The 27,248-nt window shown below is 35.1% G+C and overlaps 1 protein-coding gene across 1 annotated transcript in view; it reads right to left on the bottom strand.

Moving 5' to 3' along the window:
* Positions 1 to 3,954: 3,954 nt before the first annotated feature.
* LOC120413692 (latrophilin-like protein LAT-2) overlaps positions 3,955 to 27,248 on the bottom strand; it is a 151,306-nt gene continuing 128,012 nt past the window's right edge. Inside the window, exon 9 of the mRNA XM_039574620.2 lies at positions 3,955 to 4,694. Within this exon, the coding sequence (XP_039430554.1) occupies positions 4,296 to 4,694 (399 nt within the window). The 3' untranslated portion in view covers positions 3,955 to 4,295. The remainder of the gene's footprint in view (positions 4,695 to 27,248) is intronic.

Consider the following 27,248-nt stretch of genomic DNA (forward strand, 5'->3'; position numbering starts at 1 on the left):
TTTCATATCGAGAATTTGCATGATTGTTTAAGTCATAAGGGCGCCTCCAGTCAAATTTTCATAATAAAATTTGTATGATTTTTTTAAATTCGTAGTGGAGCCTCCAATCAATTTTTCATATCGAGAATTTGCATGATTTTGTTAGGTCGTAGGGGCGCCTTCAATTCAATTTTCATATCGAGAATTTTCATAAAAATGTTTAAGTCATAGGGCGCCTCCAGTCATATTTTCATAATAAGAAATTGTATGATTTTTTCAAAGTCGTAGGGACGCATTCATTAAATTTTTCATAGCGAAAATTTTCATGATTTTTTAAGTCGCCTCCTGTCAAGTTTTTAATATTGAGAATTTGTTTAAAAAAATTAAGTCGTAGGGGCGGCACCAGTTAAATTTTCATAATAAGAATTTGTATGATTTTTTTAAGTCATAAGGGCGCCTCAATCCAAGTTGCCATATCGAGCATATGCCTTTAAAGTCGTAGGGGCGTCTTCAGTCATATTTTTACATTGGGAATTTGTATTTAAAAAAAATAATTCATAGGGGCGCTTTCAGTCAATTTTTCATATCAAGAATTCGCATGATTTTTTTAATTCTAAGGGGCACCTCCAGTCAAATCTTTAATGTTGAGAATATGTTTTAAAAAATTAGGTCGTAGGGGCGCCTCCAGTTAAATTTTCATATTGAGAATTTTCATAAAAATGTTTCATTCATAGTCATAGGTCAAATTTTCAATATAAGAATTGGTATGATTTTTTTAAGTCATAAGAGCGCCTCTAGTCAAATTTTCATTATAAAATTTGTATGTTTTTTTAAGTCGTAGGGGCGCCTCCAGTCAAATTTTTATATGGCATATTCGTACTGAAAAAAATTAAGTCTTAGGGGCGCCTCCAATTAAATTTTCATAATTTTCATGAAAAGGTTTTAGTCATACGGGCGCCTGCAGTCAAATTTTTCATATCGATAATTTGCAAGATTTTTTTAAGTCATAAGGGTGCCTCCAGTCAAATTTTCATAACAAAATTTGCATGATTTTTTAAAGTCGTAGGGGTGCCTATATTTAATTTTTCATATCGAGAATTTGCATGATTTTTTTAAGTCGTAAGGGCGCTTCCAGTCAATTTTTTATATTGCATATTCGTATTGAAAAAAATTAAGTCTTAGGGTCGCCTCCAGTTAAATTTTCATAATTTTCATAAAAATGTTTTAGTCATAGGGGCGCCTTCAGTCAAATTTTTTACATATCGAGAATTTGCATGATTTTTTTAAGTAATAAGGGCGCCTCCAGTCAAATTTTCATAACAAAATTTGTATGATTTTTTTAAAAGTCGTAGGGGCGCCTCCAGTCAAATTTTTATATTGCATATTCGTATTGAAAGAAATTAAGTCTAAGGGGCGCGTTCAGTTAAATTTTCATAAAAATGTGGTAGTCATAGGGGCGCCTCAAGTCAATTTTTTTATATCGAGAATTTTCATGTTTTTTCAAGTCATAAGGGTGCCTCCAGTCAATTTTTATAAAAAAGTTAATATGATTTTTTTAAGTCGTAGGGGCGCCTCATTCAATATTTCATCTCGAGAATTTGCATGATTTTTTTAAGACGTAGAGGCGCCTCCAGTCAAATTTTTATATTGCATATTCGTATTGAAAAAAATTAAGTCTTAGGGGCGCGTCCAGTTAAATTTTCATAAAAATGTGGTAGTCATAGGGACGCCTCCAGTCAAATTTTTTATATCGAGAATTTTCATGTTTTTTTCAAGTCATAAGGGCGCCTCCAGTCAATTTTTATAATAAAATTAATATGATTTTTTTTTAAGTCGTAGGGGCGCCTCCATTCAATATTTCATTCCGAGAATTTGCATGATTTTTTTAAGACGTAGGGGCGCCTCCAGTCAAATTTTTATATTGCATATTCGTATTGAAAAAAAAAATAAGTCTTAGGTCATGCAAATTCTTGAAATAAAATAGGTCTTAGGGCGCCTCCAGTCAATTATAATAAAATTAATATGATTTTTTTAATGTCGTAGGGGCGCCTCCATTCAATATTTCATTTCAAGAATTTGCATGATTTTTTAAGTCGTAGGGGCGCCTCCAGTCAAATTTTTATATTGCATATTCGTATTGAAAAAAAAAATAAGTCTTAGGGGCGCCTCCAGTTAAATTTTCATAATTTTCATAAAAATGTTTTAGTCATAGGGGCGCCTCCAGTCAAATTTTTCATATCGAGAATTTGCATGATTGTTTAAGTCATAAGGGCGCCTTCAGTCAAATTTTCATAACAAAATTTGTATGATGTTTTTAAAGTCGTAGGGGCGCCTCTATTTGATTTTCCATATCGAGAATTTGCATGATTTTTTTAAGTCGTAGGGGCGCTTCCAGTCAATTTTTTATATTGCATATTCGTATTGAAAAAAAATTAAGTCTTAGGGGCGCCTCCAGTTAAGTTTCCATAATTTTCATGAAAATGTTTCAATCATAGGGGCGCTCCAGTCAAATTTTTCGTATCGAGAATTTGCTTGATTTTTTAAGTCATAAGGGCGCCTCCAGTCAAATTTTCATAACAAAATTTGTATGATTTTTTTAAGTCGTAAGGGTGCCTGCTTTCAATTTTTCATATCGAGAATTTGCATGATATTTTTAAGTCGTAGGGGCGTCTCCAGTCAAATTTTTATATTGCATATTCGTATTGAAAAAAAATTAAGTTTTAGGGGCGCCTCCAGTTAAATTTTCATAATTTTCATAAAAATGTTTTAGTCATTAGGGCTCCTCCAGTCAAATTTTTCATATCGAGAATTTGCATGATTTTTTAAAGTCGTAGGGGCGCCTTCAGTCAAATTTTTATATTGCATATTCGTATTGAAAAAAAAATAAGTTTTAGGGGCGCATCCAGTTAAATTTTCATAATTTTCATAAAAATGTTTTAGTCATTAGGGCGCCTCCAGTCAAATTTTTCATATCGATTTGAAAAAAAAATCTCTTTGGCATTTTAGCAACATAGCTAAAAAAAAATCGGCCCTTCGGGCCGAGGGGCGCATGGGGTGTAACTAACTTAATTTGCCAGGGGGGGTTAAACCCCTAAAACCCCCCCCTTGTACACGGCCCTGAATGGCTCCCTATGACACCCAAAATGCAAAGTTTATAAAATTGTGGATTTGAAAAAAATAAATAAATGTGATAGAGTTCAAAAAACCTTTTATTTTTAGTGTTTTATACCGGAAAATATAGATCGGAATCAGCGATTACAGTTTTGATTCCATCTTTCTTCAATATCAAAAAAATAACATTGAATTTAATTTTATTCTTATTTTGGCTTTCTCCCTGGGTCAAAATAAACACTAAACACAAGATATAATAAGTTAACAGGAGAAAAACTAGATAAATATATGTAAGGACGTATAAGGGCAAAAATGTACATCAAAAGATAAACATTGAACATGTTTTGCTTCTCTTAATATTTTTTAAACATTTTAAAATATGGCAAAAAATACAAAAAAACTAGAGTATCTCCAGAATGAGAAACATAAAATATAAAAAAGAAAATCAGAATTTAGAAATAATTTCTAGAAGTCAAAAGCAACGAAAACCCCAAAAAAACCCATCACAATAAAACACCACTTCATAGCTTAATCCGCTTAACAACAAAAAAAAAAATGGGACCTTGTTCCAGGCCTAACAACGGTGACCTAAAACCAGAAAACAAGCCAAACCACTATATCCCGCTTACAAACTCGACGACGACGACGCCAACCCGGGATCATATTCGAGGGATCAGATGCAAGTCACGTTTGTTTGGTGCGTTAGTGGCCATATCCATCCATCCATCCTTTTTGACACACCGAAGAGAAGGGGGAGGAAGTTGTTCGGGATCGCTTTAAGCTTAGAAGGTGGAAAATCGATTTTCTTTTTGAGCGTGTGTGCGCAGGGGATTTTTGGGAGACTTTGAAGAAGTTGTGTTTGTTTTTTTTTGCTTTCTATAAACATTGATTTTTTATTTCGTTTCTCTTTATGCAATACATCTGATATACACACTCTGCGTAGGACAGTAGGTTCGTGTCTTCTGATATGTCCTAGGTTGCCTCTATGTGACGGTAAATATTCTTTTTAAATAGTGATATATGTTTAGTGATATACACATTGTACACAATTGTATTAGCTTCCAATTCCAGCCTGGATTCGCGCTGCTACCGACGCCATGTGATTTGATTTCTCAGTGCATCAGTTATTGTCACTACACACAGAAAAAGCTAGCCGAAGAAAGGGGGGTTGGGGGTGAGGGGGGTGGTCAACAAATTCCGGGACCTCACACCGAGGCCGGAAGTGGGCTGCGCGGGATCTCGTCGATGGCCAGCGAGGTGGACAGTTCCCCGCTGAAGGCACAGTCCAGCGCCGACGGAACAACGGCGTCGCACCGCTCGACAAAGTTCCGCTCGCAGTAGGCCATCCGGACGAAGGAGTCGTCCGTTTCGTCCACCAACATCAGCTTCGGACTGGGCGGGACGGCCTCCGAGTACGCCTGGTAGACGGCCGGCGGCGGAATGTCCTCGTAGTTGGGGTTCGTCACCGAGAGCACCCCGTACCGGCCGCCCTCGCCGTCCTTGAGGCTGTGGTACGTGCCCCGGCGGGACTTTTGGCTGCGCGGGGCCGAGTACAGCTTCAGGACCTTGCAGTTGCACGACACCAGCATCGCTATCACCAGGCCCTGGCGAAAAAAAGAAACATAGAAAAAAGAGGGGACATGTTATTGAAAAGTTGATGGATTTTTTGTGTCAGTGTTGTGGGAAAAAAAGCATGTTTGTGTCATGTAAATCGGAACATATTTCAATCACCGTTTCGTCCTTTGTTGTGGGCGGTCGACCGGTGAAATTGATTGATTTATTTTCAACAGGGTTGGCACAAAGCGGAACCTTTGCTCATGAAAAACGATCCCCCTGGTCAATCGAACGTTGAATTTCAATTAAATATTGTAATAGCATGTTGTCGCTTCCACCGCAGACATGATTTTAATTCAAGGATTGAAAAAAACTTTAATACAGACTTATTGCAAACAGTGCTTGAGAGGATGTTTATTAAAGATATCTACATGTGGTAAGATATCAATCATCGCCTTTCAAAATTCCTTTTAAAGGATTTTGGTTAGGTACCCTGAAGTTGTAAAAAAAGTTAGACTATTTGTTAAACAGTCAAGGTTCGTTTATCCGAGGCCTTTATAAGAATTCGGATAATCGAATCACGATTTTTTCTTTCATTTTTTGGTTTTAAATTTAAAATTTGTGTTCTGCGACCCCATTTCAGTCAAATTTGTATGGAGCAATTCCAGCCCAAAACAGTAATTTTTTAGGTACTTTTTTCTCGACCCTCTCCGATTTCAATGAAACTTTGTAGACATGTTATCCTAGGCTTATATAAGCCATTTTTGTGTATATGGAGCCAGTTACACTCGATAATAACACATGAGAAAGGCGTTAGTGTTTTAAATATATTTATATTTCGTAATTTAAATATTGCTATATCTCGAAGCCGTTGCATCGTATCAAAAAGTGGTCAAAGACAAACTTGAAGGAAATTTGACGGGCTTTCCGAAAAAAATACACTGAAAGAAAAAAAACACTCTACTTTTATGAGATTTTTTGATTTTAAAGTTTAAAAGACAAATTTGAAGGTGAGCCCACGATTTTTTTCGTTCAAAATTTTTGTGAAAATAGCATAAGGTGTTACAAAAAGACTCGCGAAAAATGCAGGATGGAGCAACTCACCTAAAAAAAAAACAAAAATCATTTACTGAAACTGTTTTTTTTTGAAAAGTGCTCTAAACGTCAAAATTTTCAAAATCCGAGTGCAGGTATCGATTCTCCAGACAATTTTACATAAAAGTATCCATATTGACCATTGTCCTTAGTCCAATCCTTGTAAAGTTACAGCGGTTTTAAAAATAAACATGTTGTAAAAATAGGTTTTTTGATGGTTTTTGGCAATTTCTATACTGCCGCTCTAATCTGGGCCGTCCCATATGTAAAAAGTGAGTGCTGAGATAACGCTGTGAGAAACCCAAAAAAAGTTTCACCATTTTTCCCGTTCTAATCTAAATATTTGTATATAATTATTTATACTGTTATTTCAATATCAGTCTTAAAAACGCAAGTACCATAAATGATTTAAAAAAATCACATTTTGGAGGTAAATTTGAGAAATTTACAGCAAGAGACCAACTTGACTTTATTTGTCCATAAATAAAGGCAAGTCAGTTATGATATCAAGGTAGGCTTGAACATTTACAACACAGTTACAACCTGGTTCAACTGTCATTTCCAGGTTTGTTTTGGTAGTTTTCTAAGTAAATAATTATTAAAAAAATGTTTATTTCAGATTTATTTGCTTTAAAAAATGTATTAAATAAAGTTCCTGGATATGAAAATGTGATCTGCAACGACACCAAGAAATTGGAATTATATTACAGAGTCAAATTCTCAACTGCTAAGCCCTTGAAAATAATTTAAAAAACTACGCTTATCGTTGGTGGAGTCTCTCCCAGAACCAGGATCAAACTTATTCATTCAAGAAAAAATATAACTAATTTTATGGTTAATAACGGTATGTATTTTATATTTTCTTTCCGTAGTTGTACATTTCAAAAGAAAAAAGTCACTAAAGGTTTTGAGTATCTTGTTTTTAAATGTTCAACTATTTCTTCAGAAATGAACAATTAATGATAATTTCAAGTTAAACGTATTATTAAAAACATACTCTGTAGATTTCAAATAATTTCGCAGCCATTTAAACGATTTGCGAGACATTTCGATATGAGGAACTGACTTGCCTTTATTTTGCATATGGGACAGCACGAAAGTCATATTTATTTTGGATTTTTTAGAACAAACACTACTTTTTTATTCAATAGGCTAAAAGTACATGTAAAATTAATACTTTTGTCAAGTTTATCTCAATTTTGACAAAAATACATATGGGACGGACTAGATTAGAGCGGCAGTATATGACAGACTTAATTTTTCAGTCTCGAAAATATTTTTACCGGAAAGCTCGTCCAATTTCCCATAAGTTTGTCTTAGACCACATTTCAATTGGATGTATGGGCTTAGGCTTACAGATATAAGCTAATTTACTATCCAGGTTACTATACTACACTGAAAAAATATTATTTTTTCAGTTATGTTTTCAGTTATGAGCAATGTTATTAGCTTATATCTGTAAGCCCATACATCCAATTGAAATGTGGTCAAAGACAAACTTATGGTAAATTGGACGAGCTTTCCGGTAAAAATATTTTCGCGACTGAAAAATCAAGTCTGTCGTTTAGAAATTGCCAAAAACCATCAAAAAACCTATATTTTCAACATTTTTATTTTTAAAACCGCTGTAACTTCACAAGAATTGGACTAAGGACAATGCTCAATATGAAGACTTTTATGTAAAATTGTCTGGAAAATCGATTCCTGTACTCGGATTTTGAAAATTTTGACGTTTAGAGCACTTTTCAAAAAAACAGTTTTAGTAAAAGATTTTTGTATTTTTTTAGGTGAGTTGCTCCATCCTGTATTTTTCGTGAGTCTTTTGGTAACATATTAGGTTATTTTCACAAAAAAAATTGAACGAAAAAAAATCGTGGGCTCACCTTCAAATTTGACTTTTAAACTTAAAAATCAAAAAATCTCATTAAAGTGGAGTGTTTTTTTTCTTTCAGTGTATTTTTTTCGGAAAGCCCGTCAAATTTCCTACAAGCTTGTCTATGACCACTTTTTGATACGATGCAACGGCTTCGAGATATAGCAATATTTAAATTACGAAATACAAAAATTTTTAAAACACTTATGCCCTTCTCAAATGTCATTATCGAGTGTAACTGGCTCCATTTACACAAAAATGGCTTATATATGCCTAGGATAACATGTCTACAAAGTTTCATTGAAATCGGAGAGGGTCGGGTACAACCGATTCCCTATTTGACATGGAAATGCTCTATGATTGATTGCCTATAAAATAAAAAAAAAATGATTTTTTTTCAATAATTAAACTTTGCCATTTTGGCCGTCATCTTGGATTCAAACATTCAAAATTGCTTTAGCGTAGTTCATGGGTCATACTTAAGCTTGACCATCAAAAATAAGACGAGGAAAACATTTTTTTTATCGAGATTCGATTATCCGAAGTGAAATTGTTCCGAGGCCTTCGGATAATCGAGTCTGGACTCTATGAGCCAGGCGGCTCCTAATTTGTGTATAATGCTCATATATTTTAGAGGAAACTCATGGCTTTTTAAGAATTTATCGATTTTTTCATGCTTGAAGTTTAAATGAACGTCAGAATACTGCATTGCATTAAAATTAAGTTATTTCGAATGAATCGGGTTCGAGGAAGCCTTTTCTCAGTGATATTGAAAATGAAAATTGACTTCGTATAGCCCAAGATTCAAAATATATTGCTGTATAAAAGAAACGGTTTCAGTATTGGGTACGATAATGCAAGACGTTCGACACTCTAATCTGAAGTTTTTTTTAAAGGACCAATCAACCAAATTTTCAGTTTTAGCTTTTTGGATGTTTCAGGGACTATGACTCAAGACGGATTCAAAAACACCCTAAAAGCAAAAACTGGAAATTTGGATTATTGGACCCTTAAAAAAAACCTCCAGTATTGTTCTTTTAACGGAAAAAATAGAATGAAATTAATTTCAATAAATGAACGTTGCTGCAGATTTCTACTTCTTCCTGAATGTTGCATACTCAAATCTGTGTAAAATTTAAACAATATAAATATTTTTTCTAAATATCACAAGATTAGGCCGATGTAAATATTTTTCAAACTTTTTGTCCCTCGGCTCTAGCTGGGGTCGAGGGGGAGGTATCAAAAAAAAAAATCTAAATATTGAAATTACAAGCCATAGTTTCAGCATTTGCATGGAAAAGGTGTTTTAAAATGCATTTTACACTAGTTCAGTTGTTTTGCAATCAATTTTTGAAAAAATGACAGATTTGACGAAAATCAAAATTTTAGCGAAAAAAATAACTTTAACATTGAAAATTTCAAGAGATTTTTAAAACAACTCAAACATACTTAAAGGGATTCTAAACGCAGGGAAACGTTTTTTTTTAAATTAATTTCAGCTGATTGTACTGAAATTTCCATTCAAATTTTGAAGTTTTTTTTTGAAAAAAAAAAAAATGTTTTGCTCCCTGATGATTATTGAAGGGGGAACGGAGACAAAAACTTTAAAGAAAATTTGTACCAGCCTTATACAATTCAAAATATTGTAAGTAACCAGCATTATATTTAATATTTTTCGAGTATCACAAACAGGGATGGAAAAAAAATCTTAGTTTCAATTCCGGGGTGACTTTGATAGTCATAGTTTTTCTTGTTAAAATCATATTTAAGATGTTCAAACTCTATTTGTACTTTAAATGTATCATCACTTAAGTAGCTGATATAGTTTTTAAGAAAAAAAATAATCAATGTTTATATTCAGTTAACTAAGTTTATAAGCTTTTTAACAAATTCATATAGATTTTAGGTAAAATTGGTTAAAAGTCGGAATTTTGACTGAAATTTGTTAAAACTGGTTTTGCTTATAAAATTATCGATTTACATTGCATTTTATACTGAATTCGAAGCCCGAATCAAAAGTTTTCACATTTAACATAAAATTTTTCAACTGAAATTGCTTATAAATTTGGAGATTTTTTCTTAATTGTGTTTCAAAAACACATATTATTTATTATTTACAAACATATTCAACCTTCTCCTAGTGAAAAATTGTCCAAGGAATCCGAAAATGCATTCCGTTTTCTGATTAATTCATTGAGAAAACCGTGACACTTTGAGAAGTTTAAAATAATGACTTTTATCAACATTTTCTTAACGATAGTTAACTAACTTTTAAAACTTTACAAAATTTTATGAAAAGTTCTTCTTGAGGTACTTTAAACACTTCTCTACCACAGTCAGTATGATTCTAAGCCATTCCGTAAGTATATTAATTGTACCTGTTTACTGTACTATTTTGCGGAAAAATGCGAACCTGTCAAAGTCACCACGTTTTACGGTACTTTGGAATTATAAACCCCTTGAAAGTTGCTTTTTCAAGCTTGAAAAATCACTTAGCCTAAACATAAACGACTGTCAAAATAACATACGACGATTAGCTGATTCTTCTTTTCCTTTATGTTATTTTTAAAGCTGTCAATTTTTACGGCTTGTTTTGATTCATCAAGCTATTTGCTTGTTTTGTTTTGATTTTTGGGCAATAAACCTTGGTTTTTCTTCTATTTTTTGTAAATTTAAAACACTTTTATTGAAATTTTGATACCCGTTGCCCGCATCTGGGAAGTCGGGTTTTGAATTTCCCGGGAAATGGGAAAAATATATTTGAAACAGCCATAAACTCGATGTTTTCATTGTATTTGTTTACTTTTCAAGTATTAAAATCACAGATGTGCTCAAAACCGTAGCTATTTGAAAAAAAGAAAAAAAAACGTTGAAATTGTTTTTTTGTGCTTTGGATTTTTAATAAACCACAATTTTAAATTCAATGTGATTCAATTTTAATAAGCATCGTACGAATATAAATATTTTTATGACTAGCAAAGCTTAAAAAAATCATTTCAAAATGTAAAAAAAAAACAACAACAACAAATAAAATTGTACCAGTCTGGACTTTAACATAAGTTTAGAATTTCATGTTTAATATAAAACATATTTTACAAATAATCTTCAAGTCACTGCCGCCAACTGGGGAGAATCAAGACTACAGTTGACTGCACTTCTTCAGGAGTTTGGAAGAGTACTTGAAGAGAGTTTTATCCTACTGCGGTCCAAACTGCTATCTTGAAGAGCTCTTGTAGAACTCCTGGAAAAAAATGTTACTTGGGTCCACACTCGATTATTCGAAGGCCTCGGAAAAAAATCATTTCGGATAATCGAATCACGAAAAATTGTTTTTTCGCTTTCTTATTTTTGATTGTTGAGCTTAAACTACGCTAAAGTGATTTACATTTTTTTAATCCAAGATGGCGGCCGATATGGTGGTGACGAAATATTGAAACAACTGCATTTTATTAATTAATAAGCAATCAACTTTTCAAATTTGACTAAAATGTGGTCGCAGAACTCAAATTTGACGTTTAAAACAAGAAAAAGAAAAAAAAACGAAAAAAATTGGTCCGTGATTCGAATATCCGTAGTCCTATACAACCCTTCGGATAATCGAACTTCGGATAATCGGGGCTTCGGATAATCGAGTCTGGACTGTATGCCGAATATAACTTTTAATGCTAGAAATTTCTTAGCGATTACTAAGTGTGCAACTGTTCATCTATTTGCACAACCATTTTTTTTAACCTCATAAAATACTTTAAGTATTCATTCAGCTAGTGAAATTACATCAAAATATTTTATAATTCCATTTTAAACATACATTTTTTTAACTTGTTGAATATTTATATTAATTGATTAATTAATTAATAAGGCACTCATTTAGCCATACACATATAATATGGTTACACTAAAACTTCGTTTTTCTTTTTTTATGGACGAAGCCTAATAAACTGATACAAAATCACAAAAAACTACAGTCATGCAAAACAAGTATCCTAATAAAACATTCGGTTTCAAAAACGATCCTTCCCGACACTTTTGGTCGAGGCTTCCGAAATCGAAACCGGTGCAATCGGAAGTAAAGCCGACCCTTCTTTCTAGAGGAAAATCTATGCTTGCTCGTTCAACAACCCAAAACATGGTGTAATCCAGCTATAAATGTCGGATATTTGCCTTTCCTTGGCTGGGTTTGGCATGGGGATGGCCTTAAAATTTCTCTGTTTGTATAATTTTGTTTCCCATCTTCAAAGGATGTGCTATTTTTATGACTGGGCAAACAGATACGTTTTTTTAGAAAGATGATTTTTTCGACACGGTATCCCTACCGAGGCAGGGTTCGTAAAGACTGGATTTGCTCAAGAGACACCGGTAAATCCAGTAAGCCCGTTGAATTCGTCTTCGCTGCCAAACCGCCCTCTGCGAAACTTATCTGCACACACACGTGCACATACACACCTGTCAGCACGTGAGTGAAAGATTAGATGTCGATTGCGCGTTGCTGCTCCCACGGAAAGTGGATTTAATCGACCGAAAATATCTTGCTCGGAAAGGTTTCATGGGATTTATTTTTGTTGGTTGCCGTGCCATTTGCTGTAATCTACTCCCTTTCTGCAGATTAAAATGATACAACTTGGGGGTTTGCTTCTCCTCGATTAAGCCAGAAAAATGGTTTTATCGATGGGAAAGTAGATATTTTCTAAAGAGAAAAGTTTTTATTCGCTCCTCCTCGTAAAAGAAAAGTGTTTCAATTATTCCACCGGGTCCAACTTTTAATTGCCATTCGATAGCCGATAAGGGAACAAAGTTGAAATTCAACGCACACGTACAATTTCCCCCTCATCGAGCTGGAAAAAAGGATACACGTGGGCGAAAGTTTTCCCCGCCAGCATTATTGCACTCCCAGTTGGGAGATTCTTTCCTGATACTTTCAACCTCGCGGAATACCTCTCCAAACTCAAAACGGCCTCTTGAGTGGTCAAAATTTGATCTTTCGCCAAATTGATTGCGCCCCAAAGTATGCAATCAATTCAGTTTTAAGCGAGAAATCACGCCTGAAAGTGCTGCTCCTCCTCCGTCAATGACCGGCTAAGTGCTTCTGATAAGATAAAAACCACTTCTGGAAAGATAATTTCCCTCGAGGGTTTTCTCCCAGCGGTGTCGGATCGGAAATTGAATGAAATTATCAAGTTTTTGGCCGGCCGCGTGGGAGGCTGGGCTAATCTGTTGAGTTTGAAATTTTCAAAAAAAAAAAAAAATCATTCGCGCGAACGGCCTCCGAAATGGGCGCCAAGTGCGAAACTTTTGATCACTTTACGACCAAACCCCAAAGTTAGAGAGTGGAAAATCGTGTTAATTTTAGAAGTTGATTTCCGACGGTGAGCGAGGGAGAGAGTGAGTGGGATTGCGTTGGAAACAGTTTTATCTGCCGCTGGACAAGGGTCATTGCCTGGAGGTGATGACAGACGGACAGACAGTGTGAGTTGTGTGTTGTTCGCGGGTGTAATGAGATGGCACCAAAGTTACGTAAAAAGTTTGAGCTGTGCGCCAATATTGTTTTTGGTTGGCTCATGTGAAATTATGAGATACGAATGAGACTGTTTTTGAAAGAGTTTGCTTAGCAAGTTTTTTTTGAAAATAAAAATTTAAAAGCAAGATTCCCTTTTTTATGGGATTCGCTGTTTGTTTTGAATAAATTGACTCGAGACTATTGAATTGTGCTTGTTTAGTGCCAAAAAAGAGGAATACATTTTTATTTGGCAAATTCTTTGCTCTACTTGATTAAAAAAAAATCATAAAGCTTATGATAAAATTCTAAAATAACTTCATAAATATCCAAAAGATAAAACTCAATCAATTTATTGAGAATATGTGATGGGTGGGTGGGTAAGCGTGGTTGCCTCTCACCCAGTCGGCCTGGGTTCGATCCCAGACGGTCCCGGTGGCATTTTTCGAGACGTGATTTATCTGATCACGCCTTCCGTCAGATGGGGAAGTAAATGTTGGCCCGGTCTAACCTAAAAGGTTAGGTCGACAGCTCAGTCCAGGTGTAGGAGTCGTCTCCCTGGGTCCTGCATCGATGGAGTCGCTGGCAGGCAGTTGGACTCACAATCCAAAGGTCGTCAGTTCGAATCCCGGGGTGGATGGCCCAAACAGACGGAAATAACTTGGGAATAACATTTTTTGATATTAGAAAATACTAGGCCCCGGGCGGAAAGTGAGTTGGTTGCGACAACTTCGAACTATCTTGGCTTGTTTATTTGCATCTTGTTGTAAACTCCTCGAGTTATGACGACTTGCCAATAATATTTTATGTTATTTATAACAAGAATTGTTATTCGTCGTTTTTTTTTGTTATTGGATTGTTATTGTAATAACAGACTAATAACATTTTAAGTTATTCTTCGAACAAATCTTTGTTATTATTTTTTGTTATTTTAACAACTAATCCGATCATCCCAATAACAGTTGGCGGTATTCTTCCATAACAAAAAATGTTATTCCAAAGTTGTTTTGGCTTTCAACCAATATCAACCCAATAACAAATTTTGTTATGATAACATAAACTGTTATTGAACTCTTATGCAAAAATGGATTTTGTAAGAATATTCCATAACAGTTTTTGTTATTTTAACAGTATTTGTTATTGAAATGGCATGAATTTAGTTATTACTGTCTGTTCGAGGGAAGCTATGGGATAATTTTGACCAATCGAGAACGCCAAGGCAATCCTTGGATTTGGATTGGATTTCCGTTCAAACGTCTTTTTTTTTTAAGTTATCAATTTTTATTTTGTTTTATTGTATCTTTTAGCAGCAGCCTTACTCAGAAAAAAAGGATTTTGGAAGGTTGAAAATTTGGTTGATTGAATATAACCTCTCTTTGCGTAATTTTACCTTAAAAAATGAGTAAAATTGTGAACCTATAAAAAATTATCCAGTTCCTGATGTAATATTACACATTTTTTGACAAAAAAATAACTGTCACCATTCTTTGATGCGTATAACTATCTTTTATTCTGTACTCCTTATTGTTATCTGCTCCAATATTTAAAAATTCGACTTGAATTTGTAAATGAAATGCCTAATATTTGTTATCATAGACAAACGGACAAAAATCAAGCGAAATATTTGAATTTATAAAGTCGCTTTGGCGTCATCCATGAAGTACGTACGCTCTAAGGGGGAGAGGGGGGATTACCGAAGGTGTGACAAGATGTGACGAAGGGGGGAGGGGGGAGGGGGTTAGCGAGATTGTAACGTTACGCTAGGTTTTCTTATGATTGCATAATATCAATTCAAAATATACACAATTAAATTAAATCCTCTTTTCTAAAATAGTTTGCTTACTATTATTTAGAAGTACCGCCATCAGGGGGGGTCTGGGGGGTGAGATTGCGTCATACAAATTTCTGCATTTTTGTATGAACCAAGCTCACCCCCAGACCCAATGTCACCCCTGTTGACGATATCACATTATAATTTATTATATAGTCACATTTTTTTTCAGCTGGAATTTCAATATTTTGCGAGAATTTGCATACTTGATAAAAATAAATGCTTTGAAAGCAGGGTATTCATAAGAAAACTGCCATAAATGGTTTGAATTTATTAGATTCAATGCTGTGAAAAACAGTTTTCAAGATTTTTTAATACTTGAATATACCAGGTCTTCTTATTTTTAAAAGATACAAAACTGTTTTTTTATATCGCAAAGATTGTTCTAAAATATAATAATGAAAATAATTTAACTTAATTGCCAAAATACCAAAATTATGAGAGTTTAAAGATATAAAAACTATAAAAAAATCCCATCGAAAACAAGGGAGGGGAGGGATCTGGTAATATGTGACGTACTTTTTGAAGGGGGGTTCAACCATGTGTGACAAAGTGTGACATACACCCAAAGGAAAAATTCGGAGGATTTTTGCGAGACACACTTTATGGATGACGCCTTTTAGTAAATTATTTTTCTAGTCCTTTGGGAAAGTTGCACCATCTTGCATTTTTCGTGAGCCTTTATGCAGCACTGACTGATTTTTAAACATAAAAATCAAAAAATCTCCTAAATGAGGCGTGTTTTTTTTTTAATGAAATATGATAGTATTCACCAGGGAATGCTGACATATTTTGTGTAAAAAAAATGTGTAATATTACATCAGGTCCACAATTTTACACATTTTTAAAGGTAAAAAATTACGCAAAAAAAGAGACCTTTTAAAACACTTTTTTTCTGTGTGACTTAAATCAGTCAACGCAATTTTATTTGAAGTTTATATCTTCTTCCTTTCTCCATTTTCTAAGGAAAATTAGTAGAATCAAAATATAGCTACACCCAAAATTCAGAGTCGAGATAATCGTTCTCTCAAAATTTATTGAGGGCTCAGTGCCAAAATCGATAGAATAATGGTACCAACTCACACCATCATAACAAATGAGTTCATTCGTTAGTTGAATCAATAAATCTCCAACAAGTGTCATACATCGACTTCTGACTTCTCCTTGGTCACCAAACTGTGGTGGCCGAGGCAGCTAAGTCATTGGATTGGTTTGTCAAAGGTCTCTGGATCGATTCCCGTTGTCGACACTTTTGGTTTTTTGTTTGACGGATGAACTTTTTTTGCAAATGAATCTCGAGAGAATAGTTCTATTGCCCATCTCGAGCTGTGTTCTCTGCGTCCGTGAATGGTACCACTATTCTCTCGACTCGAAACAATCATTCTCTCGGACTAGCGCTGCCAGTTTTGGGAGTAAACATGCATTAATTGAAAAAAATAAATAATATTAAAACACTTTTGGGCGTTTTTACAAATTTTGAATTTCAGGACCATTGGAAATTTAGGTTACACCTTAGAAAAAAAAAGTTTAAATAAAAACTAACTTAATTCACCTATGTGGTTGTTGCCTTCCTCACTTTTTACCAACATTTGGTGATGTGATGGGTTTGGACACAAATTCTATATATCTTCTATCTTCTATCTATATATCTTCTACAAAATTTCGACGGTTTTGTTCGGACGCGAATCAATTCAACACGAAACGTCCGATCGAGGTGCTCTTTGTTGCGTTGCGTTCGTATGGTAAGTTCGTGAGTCCAAGGAAGGTTCTTACCAGTAGCGTGCCCAGCTCCTCGAGGAAGGTGGGGCAATTATATGGACGTTTTGAAAATTTCGTTGTTTGTGGACGCCCCCTGACTAAAATTAGAACAAATTTCTGAGGATGGTGGGGCAGTTGCTCCATGTTGCCCCACCCTGTGCACGCTAGTGGTTCTTACGCCAAAAAGTTACAACTTTGGCCACTCTGGAACCGATTCCGGAAAATTTGCAGATTGTATGGGAAAGATTAAAATCAAGTTTTGATCACAGGAGGCTGAATAAGCAAAAATGTCAAAAACGTCAACAAACGAAAAAAAGGCAGAACGAAGTTTGTCAGGTAAGGCTTGTACACAAATGTCACATAAGCGGTCATAACTTGAGACTGAGCGTTGCCAGATCTTCAATGTATTGGACTCATTGGAAAGGTCTTTTGATGACCTATCTAACGATGGGTTGGATAATGGATCCGGACATAGTTTACATACATTTAAGTGAGATCCGGCATCAAAAAAGTACATAAATATCACTTAAGTGGTCATAGCTTGAGACAGGGTTGCCAGATCTTCAATATTTTGGACTAATTGGAAAGGTCTTTCGATTACCTACCGAACAGTTCAGACTCGATTATCGGAAGGCCTCGGAAAAATTTCACTTCGAATAATCGGAACTTTGGATAATCAAATCGAGAAAAATATGTTGTTATCGTTGTCTTATTTTTGATTGTCGAGCCTTAATCACGCTAAAGTTATTCAGGATTTTTTTATCCATGATGGCGATCAAAATGGCAATGAAACAATTTTGAAATTTAATATGTAGTCAACTATTCAAATCTTACTAAAATAGGGTCGCGAAACTCGAATTTGATGTTTCAAGAAACTCGATTATCTCCGGATTTACTTCACGGACGTTGACCGTTTTGGTCTCATTCGATCCGTCTTGGGGTCCCATAAGTCTCTATATAAAAATTGCCATGTTATACATTTTTAGAAAGGTATTTAAAAGATATTATAAGACAAATAAAATTTGATTTTTTGGAAGCAAAAAAGGAACATTGTTATTACATTTTGAACCTTCTAGAACCTGTTTCCATCCCTCGGTGGGCCTGATCTTGTTTAATGCCCCAGACTATGCTTTTACGTATTTTTCGGAAAATTATAATATTTTGGTTCCATTTTATAGAGTAAAATGTAAAAACAAGCAAAAAAGAAGGTTACAAATATGAAAGTCTAAAGAGGCAAATGTTAACGATTAGCGGTGGCCAAGTACTGGACTGGATGCGTGGACATACCGTACCAAACGCTCCAGATAAGCTTTAATGCAAAAGGAATTATGTGAAAATTAAAATTAATCATATAATTTAAAGATAAACACAGATAAGCAGTCGATTTTTCTGATGTGGCTTCATTAGCTTAAATTGAAAATCTACATTAGAATAACTTCTAGTAATCTTGATCTTTGATTAAGATGATTCAGGGTATTAATTAAACATGTACTTATTAAATTGAGAGTAAAACGTGACTTCAGTGCCCTTGCGAAAATCAAAATCAGCCATTCACACGGCATCGTTGATTCCCCCTCTTGTACTTACACACTGATTTAGTATAAACAGATGCTCATCGCATTACATCACGAATAAGCAAAATGCTGCAGGAATTGATACCGTTGCCTGTCTCCGACATGACTCCAAATTGAGCCCTCTCCCTTGTTTGTGTGTGTGTGTGTGCGTGTGATTTGCTCTTGGCGGGGGCGTTGAAGCGTTCACTTTTCTTCTGCCCTGAAAGTGCCTCCTGGCTCTCTCGAGTGGAAACCCGCCCAACCATGGGAATGGCAGTCGTGTCGTTTTTGCATGCAAGATGCTTTCTTTTATTGCCTGGAAGCTGTGTGACGGAGCAGGGAAAGAAGCACTTTCTTTTTTTCCCCGGCTTCTCTCCTAGGGTATTGTATTATTTTCCATGGGTAAACATACACACACACACACACACGTGCTTGTCATGTTTTGTGCTCCCCGGAAGCGGAAAGTTGGTACACTTTGGTGGAAGAAAGTTGGTTAAAAATTGAAAATAAAAAAAAAAATGTCTTAAAACTCATTCAATCTGATTTTATACAACATTGAAATGTTTGGATCAACCTGATTTGAGAAGCTTTGTTGAAAAACACCATTGTAAAATTGTGTGCAGCGTGATTTTAGATTGATTCTAATTTTTTGAAAAGTAGATGAAACAATAGTCAACTTATATTCACGGTGTGGATTATTTCCCATCTTTTTTGTTAGATTTCTAAATCTTTTTCTAAAATTTCAATCTTCTTCTGATAAGACCTTTGCATTTTTTAATTTTTTTCCCCTTCAAAAGTTTTTTTCATAAAGTGGACAAAAAATATTATTGACTATTTTTTATACTTGTTGAAAGACCTGTAAACTATTTTTAATGCGTTTTATAATGTGTTTATAATCTATCAAATTGCAATTTTAAAGCTTTTTACAAATTAAGAATTTTGAACCACAAATAAGTTAATGACCTTAAAGATAAGAATTTTTTATTTAAATTCATTTGAATTGTGCGTTTTTCAGAAAAAAATAAGTCAACTAAAATAATTTCTCAAATTTTTATTTGATTTTCATGAGCATAAACGTAAATTGATAAAATACTATTTTATATTCTTTTTTTAATGGTATGTTTTGCACTAAAGTTTAGGAAGGTGCATAATATGATATGATATGATGAAGAGAGGAGATATGATTTTTTTTGAAAAAAAAAGTATTGTTAAAAAAATAGTTTTAGGTTGCAAAATTACATTTGACATTTTTAGATTTTTTTCGGAAATGATCAGTTTTTTCGTTGGATGTATTATGAAGGAAATGCGCCATTTCAAAAAATATTTGAGATTAGGTGACATTTTCTCAGTGTCACCTAAAAAGCACTATTTTTTCACTCCTAAACTAATGATTTTCCAATGAATTTTACGATTATAACATCGAATCGCACGCAAATTTCACAGAACGTGAAAAATGTGAAATTCGCCTTGAAAATCTGATGTTAAAATTACAGGAAGTACTTGTTATCCCTTATGTTACGATTTTCCTCGATCAATTAAAAAACCTTTTTTTTTCGTTTTTTAACGTGACACCAAGGGACCATCCATAAACCACGTGGACAATTGTCCAAACAAAAAAAAAATCTTTTTTGTATGGAGCGTGGATGATCAAAAGACTTTGAATGGTTGGTTTTTCGGATGTAATGTTTGCTGAATGTTGACATTAACAACCGGAAAAAAAACGGAATCGACGTAACACCTTATAATGTGGCCCTCTTAAACCTTGCGGTTTCGTCAACGGATCCACAGGCGTGTATCGTTCTTTTTGCGACAAGACTCCGCCTCCCGGGTCTCCTAAGTGTGAAGGTATGGGCACGGGGAGAGGGCACCGAATACCTATATTTACACTTAGAATTTTTTGCGTCCGCCCCGGGATTCGAACCGGCAACCTCTGGATTGTGAGTCCAGTGCGCGGTCCGATTGATCCACACAGGCAGACAACCAATAAATGAAAAAAAGTTTAATTTCACGAAAATTCTCTAATTTTGAGAATTTTACAATCCCCGCGAAATCATGAAAATTCACACACCTTATGAATAATTATAGGCAGTCAACTAAAATCTTGATATGAATTAGTGAGATTGAAGTGCGATCTCCAGAACCCCGTAGCTCATCGTTTGAACTTTTATCTAACCGATAACTCGCGAAAGAGAGAAAAGTCACGCGTTCTCTTTCGATATTCTTTCTGTCCATCCCTGTATACAGCAATTCCATTTGAAAAGAACCTAAACCGGAAAATTTTTCTGGGGGTTCCTTGGCCAAACTAATTAGATCTGTATTTTTTTGTTTGACCATTAGGGTCACCTACATCGTGCTAGGGTGGTTCGAAAAATGGCAATTTTCGTCTTTTTTTGCAAAAAGCTCTTTTTTCAAAAATCATATCTCCGCGTCATTTCATCCGATTTAAGCTGTCTTAGACCAAAAGAAAGGTGATTTGTTTGGCTATTTAAAAAAAAAGTAAGAAATTTCAAAAGTCTAGCTTAACATTTGAAAAAGTCGTATGAAAACTTAAAATGGCGTTTTGACCGTGTCTGGACCAAAGAGCCTATGCCTGAAAATATTTTCATCGGATTCCTCGGAAAATTTCACATAACAATTCGAAAAATTGGCGATGTCAAACCGAACGTCTCCGAGATATGATTTTTTGAAAATAACAAAGTGAGTTTTTCGACGCAATCAAAAACAAAATCAATCAAACCATCCACATTAACGACCCCCGGGTCTTTTGTGGTCTCTATTGCAAGTTTCTGCTCGCACCTAGGAGTCCGAAGGTTTGAATGGGGAGAGCACCCAAACCTTTTTTACTCCAAGGAACCTTCCACCCCAGTGTTTGAACTGACGACCTTCGGATTGCGAGTCCAACCGCCGCCAGCGATTCCACCGGAGTAGGTTCAGTGTCTTGCGAACCTTCGTGGTGAACGGACACTAGAGCTGCGGTATTTTTTACTACCTAAGCTCAGAGTTATTTCAAAACAAAATTCACAGTCTTTTTAAAGACTACCTGAGTTATTTTCCAAAATTCTAAACAGTCTTTTCAAGACTAACCCCGCCTGAAATTTTGTTGCATTTTACAAACGAAGCCATCTTTTTAAGAGAACTTTGCTTGCAAAATGCGTCAAAACAAAGGTAAACGCAAATCTTCTGAAGATTTGGTCGTTACGTCGGTGAAGCGTTTGAACGCTAAACCGGCTAACGGAAACAGAAAAAGAAAACAGCCTCTTCTGAGGTCTGATTCTGATTCTGAATGTGAGGTCAATCCTCCAATTCCATTGACAAACAGTTTCGGTGTTTTATCCGAAACTGATGACAAGGAACCTTCTCCTCGTACTGAGCCTTCTGCCGTCGAGAAACGAGTAAAGGCTCCGCCAATTGTAGTGACTTCCGTCTCCGATTTGGCCAGCTTTCGAACGCAACTGAAGAATTGCAAGGAAACTTGCAATTTGAAAGTTTCGTTCCAGCTTGGTCGAAGAGGAGAATGTCGCTTGTTGACGGAATCTTTACAAGATCACCAAACTTTTGTTGGTTATTTGAAAAACCACAAACACAATTTCTACACGTATGAGACCAAGAATGCTCGGCCATTCAAGGCGGTCCTGAAAGGTCTCTCCAACGACTTGTCGGTGGATGAGATCAAAAACGAACTTAAGGTGTTGCTTGGCTTTGCCCCATCCCAAGTAATACCAATGAAGAAAAAATCAAACGGGAATATTTCTCGCTTTGGTTTGACTTCACAATTTTATCTGATTCATTTCAACAGAAATGAAGTCAACAATTTGAAACTTTTGGACAAAGTACAGTTTTTGTTCCATGTACGGGTAAAGTGGGAGCATTTTAAGAAACATGGCGGTAATGGCCAGAATCTGACCCAGTGCCGGCGTTGCCAGGCATTCGGTCACGGTACTGATCATTGCGCCATGGTTCCAAAATGCATGGTTTGCGGGGATTCTTCTCACGACAAGGACAATTGTCCCGTGAAAGAAGTCACCCAATTTAAATGTGCAAATTGTGGTGGAAATCACAAATCAAATTTCTGGGATTGCCCCATCAGAAAAAAGGTTTTGGATTCTCGTGCTAAGCATCAGCCGAAATCCAAACCGAAATTTTCTCAAAGTCAGGTTGTACCTGCATCTTTAAATCAAACGTTCGTGCTGTCTCACTCGAACAATTCTAGAAATACCCCTACCGTGGAAAAGTTAGGTAACAACAATGGCATTTCTTATGCTAACGTCGTTTCGGGTTCATCCACGAATTTTAAATCCTCTACCAATCTTTCTGAAATAGGGCAGGTACCTCAAATCTCATTTGAAAATTTTTCTGCTTGCAACGCTTTGGGATCTTCTGATCTCGGCGATGTTACGTTTGAAAAAATGACTTTTTTGCAAAACTCACTGTTTGGTTTGATTCAAACAATGAGTAATGCTACATCCATGATGGAAGCAATCCAGATTGGATTAAAATTTGCGAATGATGTTGTTCTTACCCTGAAGTTTAATCATGGATCTAAGTAATTCCATCAATATTATGAATTTTAATGCTCGCTCTTTAAAAGCGAAAGAAAATGAATTTTTCAACTTTTTACGAGTTCATAACGTGCATATTGCTGTTATAACCGAAACATTTTTAAAAACTGGCACTTATTTGAAAAGTGATCCAGATTATAAAGTTATAACTAATAACCGAATGAATCGAAATGGCGGTGGAGTTGCAATAGTTATCCACCGTAGTATGACTTATAGCACGTTACGTGACTTTAAGTTAAAAGTTATTGAAAGTTTGGGCATTGAACTTGAAACTTCTTTTGGGAAAATTATGATTGCAGCTGCCTATTTGCCATTCCAATGCACTGGGGAAAATAAAAATTATTTCAAAGGGGATTTGAATAAACTTACTCGGCATAGATCTCGATTTTTGATCATCGGTGATTTTAATGCCAAACACCAATCTTGGAATAATTCAAAAGTAAATTCCAATGGTAAAATTCTGTTCAGAGATTGCACTTCTGGTCTTTATTCGGTATTATACCCGAATGGACCAACTTGCTTTTCTTCTGTTAGAAATCCATCAACAATTGATTTGGTTTTGACAAATCAAAGCCAGTATTGTGGTCCTTTAGTGACTCATGCTGATTTTGATTCTGATCACCTTCCAGTAACTTTTTCTTTTTCTCATGAAGCAGTTACCAGACCCAATAGTTCTGTGTTTAATTACCACAAAGCTAATTGGGACAGGTATCAGCATCATATTGAGAATAATTTAAATCATGATTTTGTTTTAGAAACCAAAGCTGATATTGATTCAGCCTTGGAATCTTTAACTAATGCAATTTTGGATGCTAGGAATATTGCTATTCCTAAAGTCCAAGTCAAATTTGATTCTCCCATTATTGATGACGATCTTCAGCTTCTGATTCGTCTGAAAAATGTTCGCCGAAGACAGTATCAACGTTCTCGTGATCCTGCACTGAAGCGAATTCAAAAAGATTTGCAAAAGGTTATTGACCACAGATTCACTCTCCTGCGAAATGAAAAGTTCGCAAGAGATGTCGAACAAATTAAACCTTATTCCAAACCTTTTTGGAAACTTTCAAAGGTTCTTAAGAAACCTCAAAAACCCATCCCTTCTTTAAAAGATGGTGATAATATTCTATTAACTAATGGGGAAAAAGCTCAAAAACTTGCTCAGCAGTTTGAGAGTGCTCATAATTTCAACTTGAATGTTTTGAGTCCTTTTGAAAATCAAATTTCAATAGAATTTCAGAATATTGTTGAACAAGAATTTTCATCAGATGAAGTTTTTAATACGGATCTGAATGAAATAAAATCTATTATCAAAAAATTTAAAAATATGAAAGCCCCTGGTGAGGATGGCATTTTTTACATTTTAATTAAAAAATTACCAGAAGCAACTTTAAGTTGCTTGGTCAAAATTTTCAACAAATGTTTTAATTTGGCATATTTTCCCAGTAGTTGGAAAAATGCCAAAGTAATTCCGATTTTGAAACCGGATAAAAATCCTGCTGAAGCCTCAAGCTATCGGCCCATTAGTTTGCTTTCATCTATTAGTAAATTATTCGAAAGAATAATTCTTAATAGAATGATGACGCACATTAATGAAAATTCAATTTTCGCTGATGAGCAGTTTGGATTTCGCCTTGGGCATTCAACTACTCATCAGTTGTTGAGAGTTTCAAATTTAATTCGAAGCAACAAATCTGAGGGCTATTCTACTGGCGCTGCTCTTCTAGACATAGAAAAAGCATTTGACAGTGTTTGGCATAAAGGTTTGATTGCGAAATTGAAAAGGTTTAATTTTCCGATTTATATCGTGAAAATTATTCAAAATTATTTGACGGATCGTACTCTGCAGGTATGTTATCAGAATAGCAAATCTGATCAACTACCTGTACGTGCTGGCGTCCCTCAAGGAAGCATTTTGGGTCCAATTTTATACAATATTTTTACTTCTGACTTGCCTGATTTGCCCCCAGGATGTCAGAAATCACTTTTTGCTGATGACACAAGCATCTCCGCCAAAGGCAGAAGCCTTCGTGTCATCACAAGAAGATTACAAAAAAGCTTGGATATTTTCAATTCTTATTTGAAAGAATGGAAAATTACTCCAAATGCTGCAAAAACTCAACTTATTATTTTCCCTCACAAACCAAGGGCAGATTTTCTTAAACCAAAAAGTCATCACATTATAAAGATGAATGAGGTAAATTTAAAGTGGGAGGATCAAGTGAAATATCTTGGACTTGGTTTTGACAAAAACCTTACTTACAAGGATCACATTGAAAGTATCCAGGTTAAATGTAACAAATATATTAAATGTTTGTATCCACTTATAAACAGGAATTCTAGACTTTGTCTCAAGAATAAACTGTTAATTTATAAACAAATTTTCAGACCTGCCATACTTTATGCTGTGCCGATCTGGACAAGCTGTTGCTTAACCAGGAAGAAAAAACTTCAGAGGATTCAGAACAAAATTCTGAAAATGATTCTGAAACTTCCTCCCTGGTTCAGCACCAGTGAACTTCATCAATTAGCCGAAGTTGACACTTTGGATGTTATGTCCAATAAGATAATTGATGCATTTCGACAAAAATCATTGCAGTCTTCAGCTGCATTGATCCGCTCTTTATATAGTTTATAAGTTAGTTTTAAGGTATCCCTTTTCCCTTTTGTACATGTAGGACCTCCTACATTTGAAATCACTGAATAGCGAAAGCTACAATATTTCATGAATAAATGAAAGTTGCTAGTATTTAAAATTGAGGTGAAAAGTCATCGTTTGTGATTGGACACTCAATAATATTTTAACTGAATGAATGTACATGGAAAAGAAATTTGAATAAATATAAATTTAAAAAAAAAAAAAAAAAAAAAAAAAAAAACCGGAGTAGGTTTGGTTTGGTGTGTTGTTTGTATTTATGGCATGGAGACGACTCCTACACCTGGAATGACTTAACGGCCTAACAACCAAGGCCGGGACCGACATTTTACTTCCTCATCCGATGGAAGGTTGCAGCAGATGGGAATCGAACCCAGAATCATCCGCTTACAAAGCGGACAGCGTAGCCATTCGGCCACGCACTGCCACTGAGTTTTTCGACGCGTCAAAACACGAAAATGAAAATCGGCAAAAAATAAACTTTTTTCACTAAAACTAAACTAATTTTTTTTGTAATTAAACTATGCAACTTTTTTCGATATATTATGTGAAATTTTCCGAGGAATCCGATAAAAATATTTTCAGACATAGGCTCTTTGGTCCAGCCACGGTCAAAACGCCATTTTAAGTTTTCATACGACTTTTTCAAATGTTTAGCTAGATTTTTGAAACTTTTTACTATTTTTCTCAAATAGCCAAACAAATCACCTTTCTTTTGCTTCTAAAATCGGATGAAATGACGCGAAAATATGATTTTTTGAAAAAAAGTGGTTTTTGCAAAAAATGACGAAAATTGCAATTTTTCGAACCACCCTAACACGACGTAGGTCACCCTAATGCCCAAACAAAAAAATACTGGTTTAATTGTTTTGGCCAAGGAACTCCCAGAAAAATGTTGTGCCCGATCGGTGAACTTTTTTTCGGTTTAGGCTGTTTTCAAACGGAATTGCTGTATATCAGCAATTTATTATTTTATGAATGTTTGTGATGAACGAATTTTGCGCAAATGTTTAACATTTCGCATCTGGGTGCACGTATAAACAAAATGAGAGAAGAAAACAATGTTATGCTTGTATTCTTTTCTTTTGTTAATGCAATAAAAAACGAGTACTGTGCCTTGAACAAATCAAATTTATTTATAATGTTTCTTGATTTTCACGGAAATAAGTTCATTATCAGCTCTGTGGCTGTCGATTTTCTCGATACAATATTCCTCCAGCTGTCAATATTTTTTTCAGCCCCTTCTAGAAGCATGCTTTGAATTTTCGTTCTACAATTTGATACCTCCCACTCTCGACGATTCCTTCAATATCGACAACGGGAGAATCCACTGAAATTTATTTTTAAAATCATTATATTCCACTGCACCCTAATCACGAACTCAAAGCATCGCAAATCGATATTGAATTATTGTTGTTCCAATTTTCGACCCACTCTGTGACTTGTTGGTCACAAAAGCCACATGTGTGCCGTGGTACAACTCACTCTTGTGCGTGATTTGAGTGACAATCTTGCTTTCAGCTGTGACACGCTGGTTCTGTCGAAATGGGTTTTGCGTGTTGTCTACTTTTAGGGGGGAAAAAATTGATGAAAATAAGAATTAAAAAATAATTCGAATGAAGTGACATTAAAATGTTCAAACATATAATGTATCAGTCCAGATCTACAGATTTAAACTGTTTAATGTCCCATGAAATTGGCCTTACTGAGAGATAATTAAAAGTAATGAAAAAAACCATTGGCTTAATTCGTACTCAACGTTTGGCCTTCATAGAAAAACGACGGAGATTC

This window comes from Culex pipiens, chromosome 3 (assembly GCF_016801865.2).
Source record: "Culex pipiens pallens isolate TS chromosome 3, TS_CPP_V2, whole genome shotgun sequence".
In the NCBI taxonomy this organism is placed as follows: domain Eukaryota; kingdom Metazoa; phylum Arthropoda; class Insecta; order Diptera; family Culicidae; genus Culex; species Culex pipiens.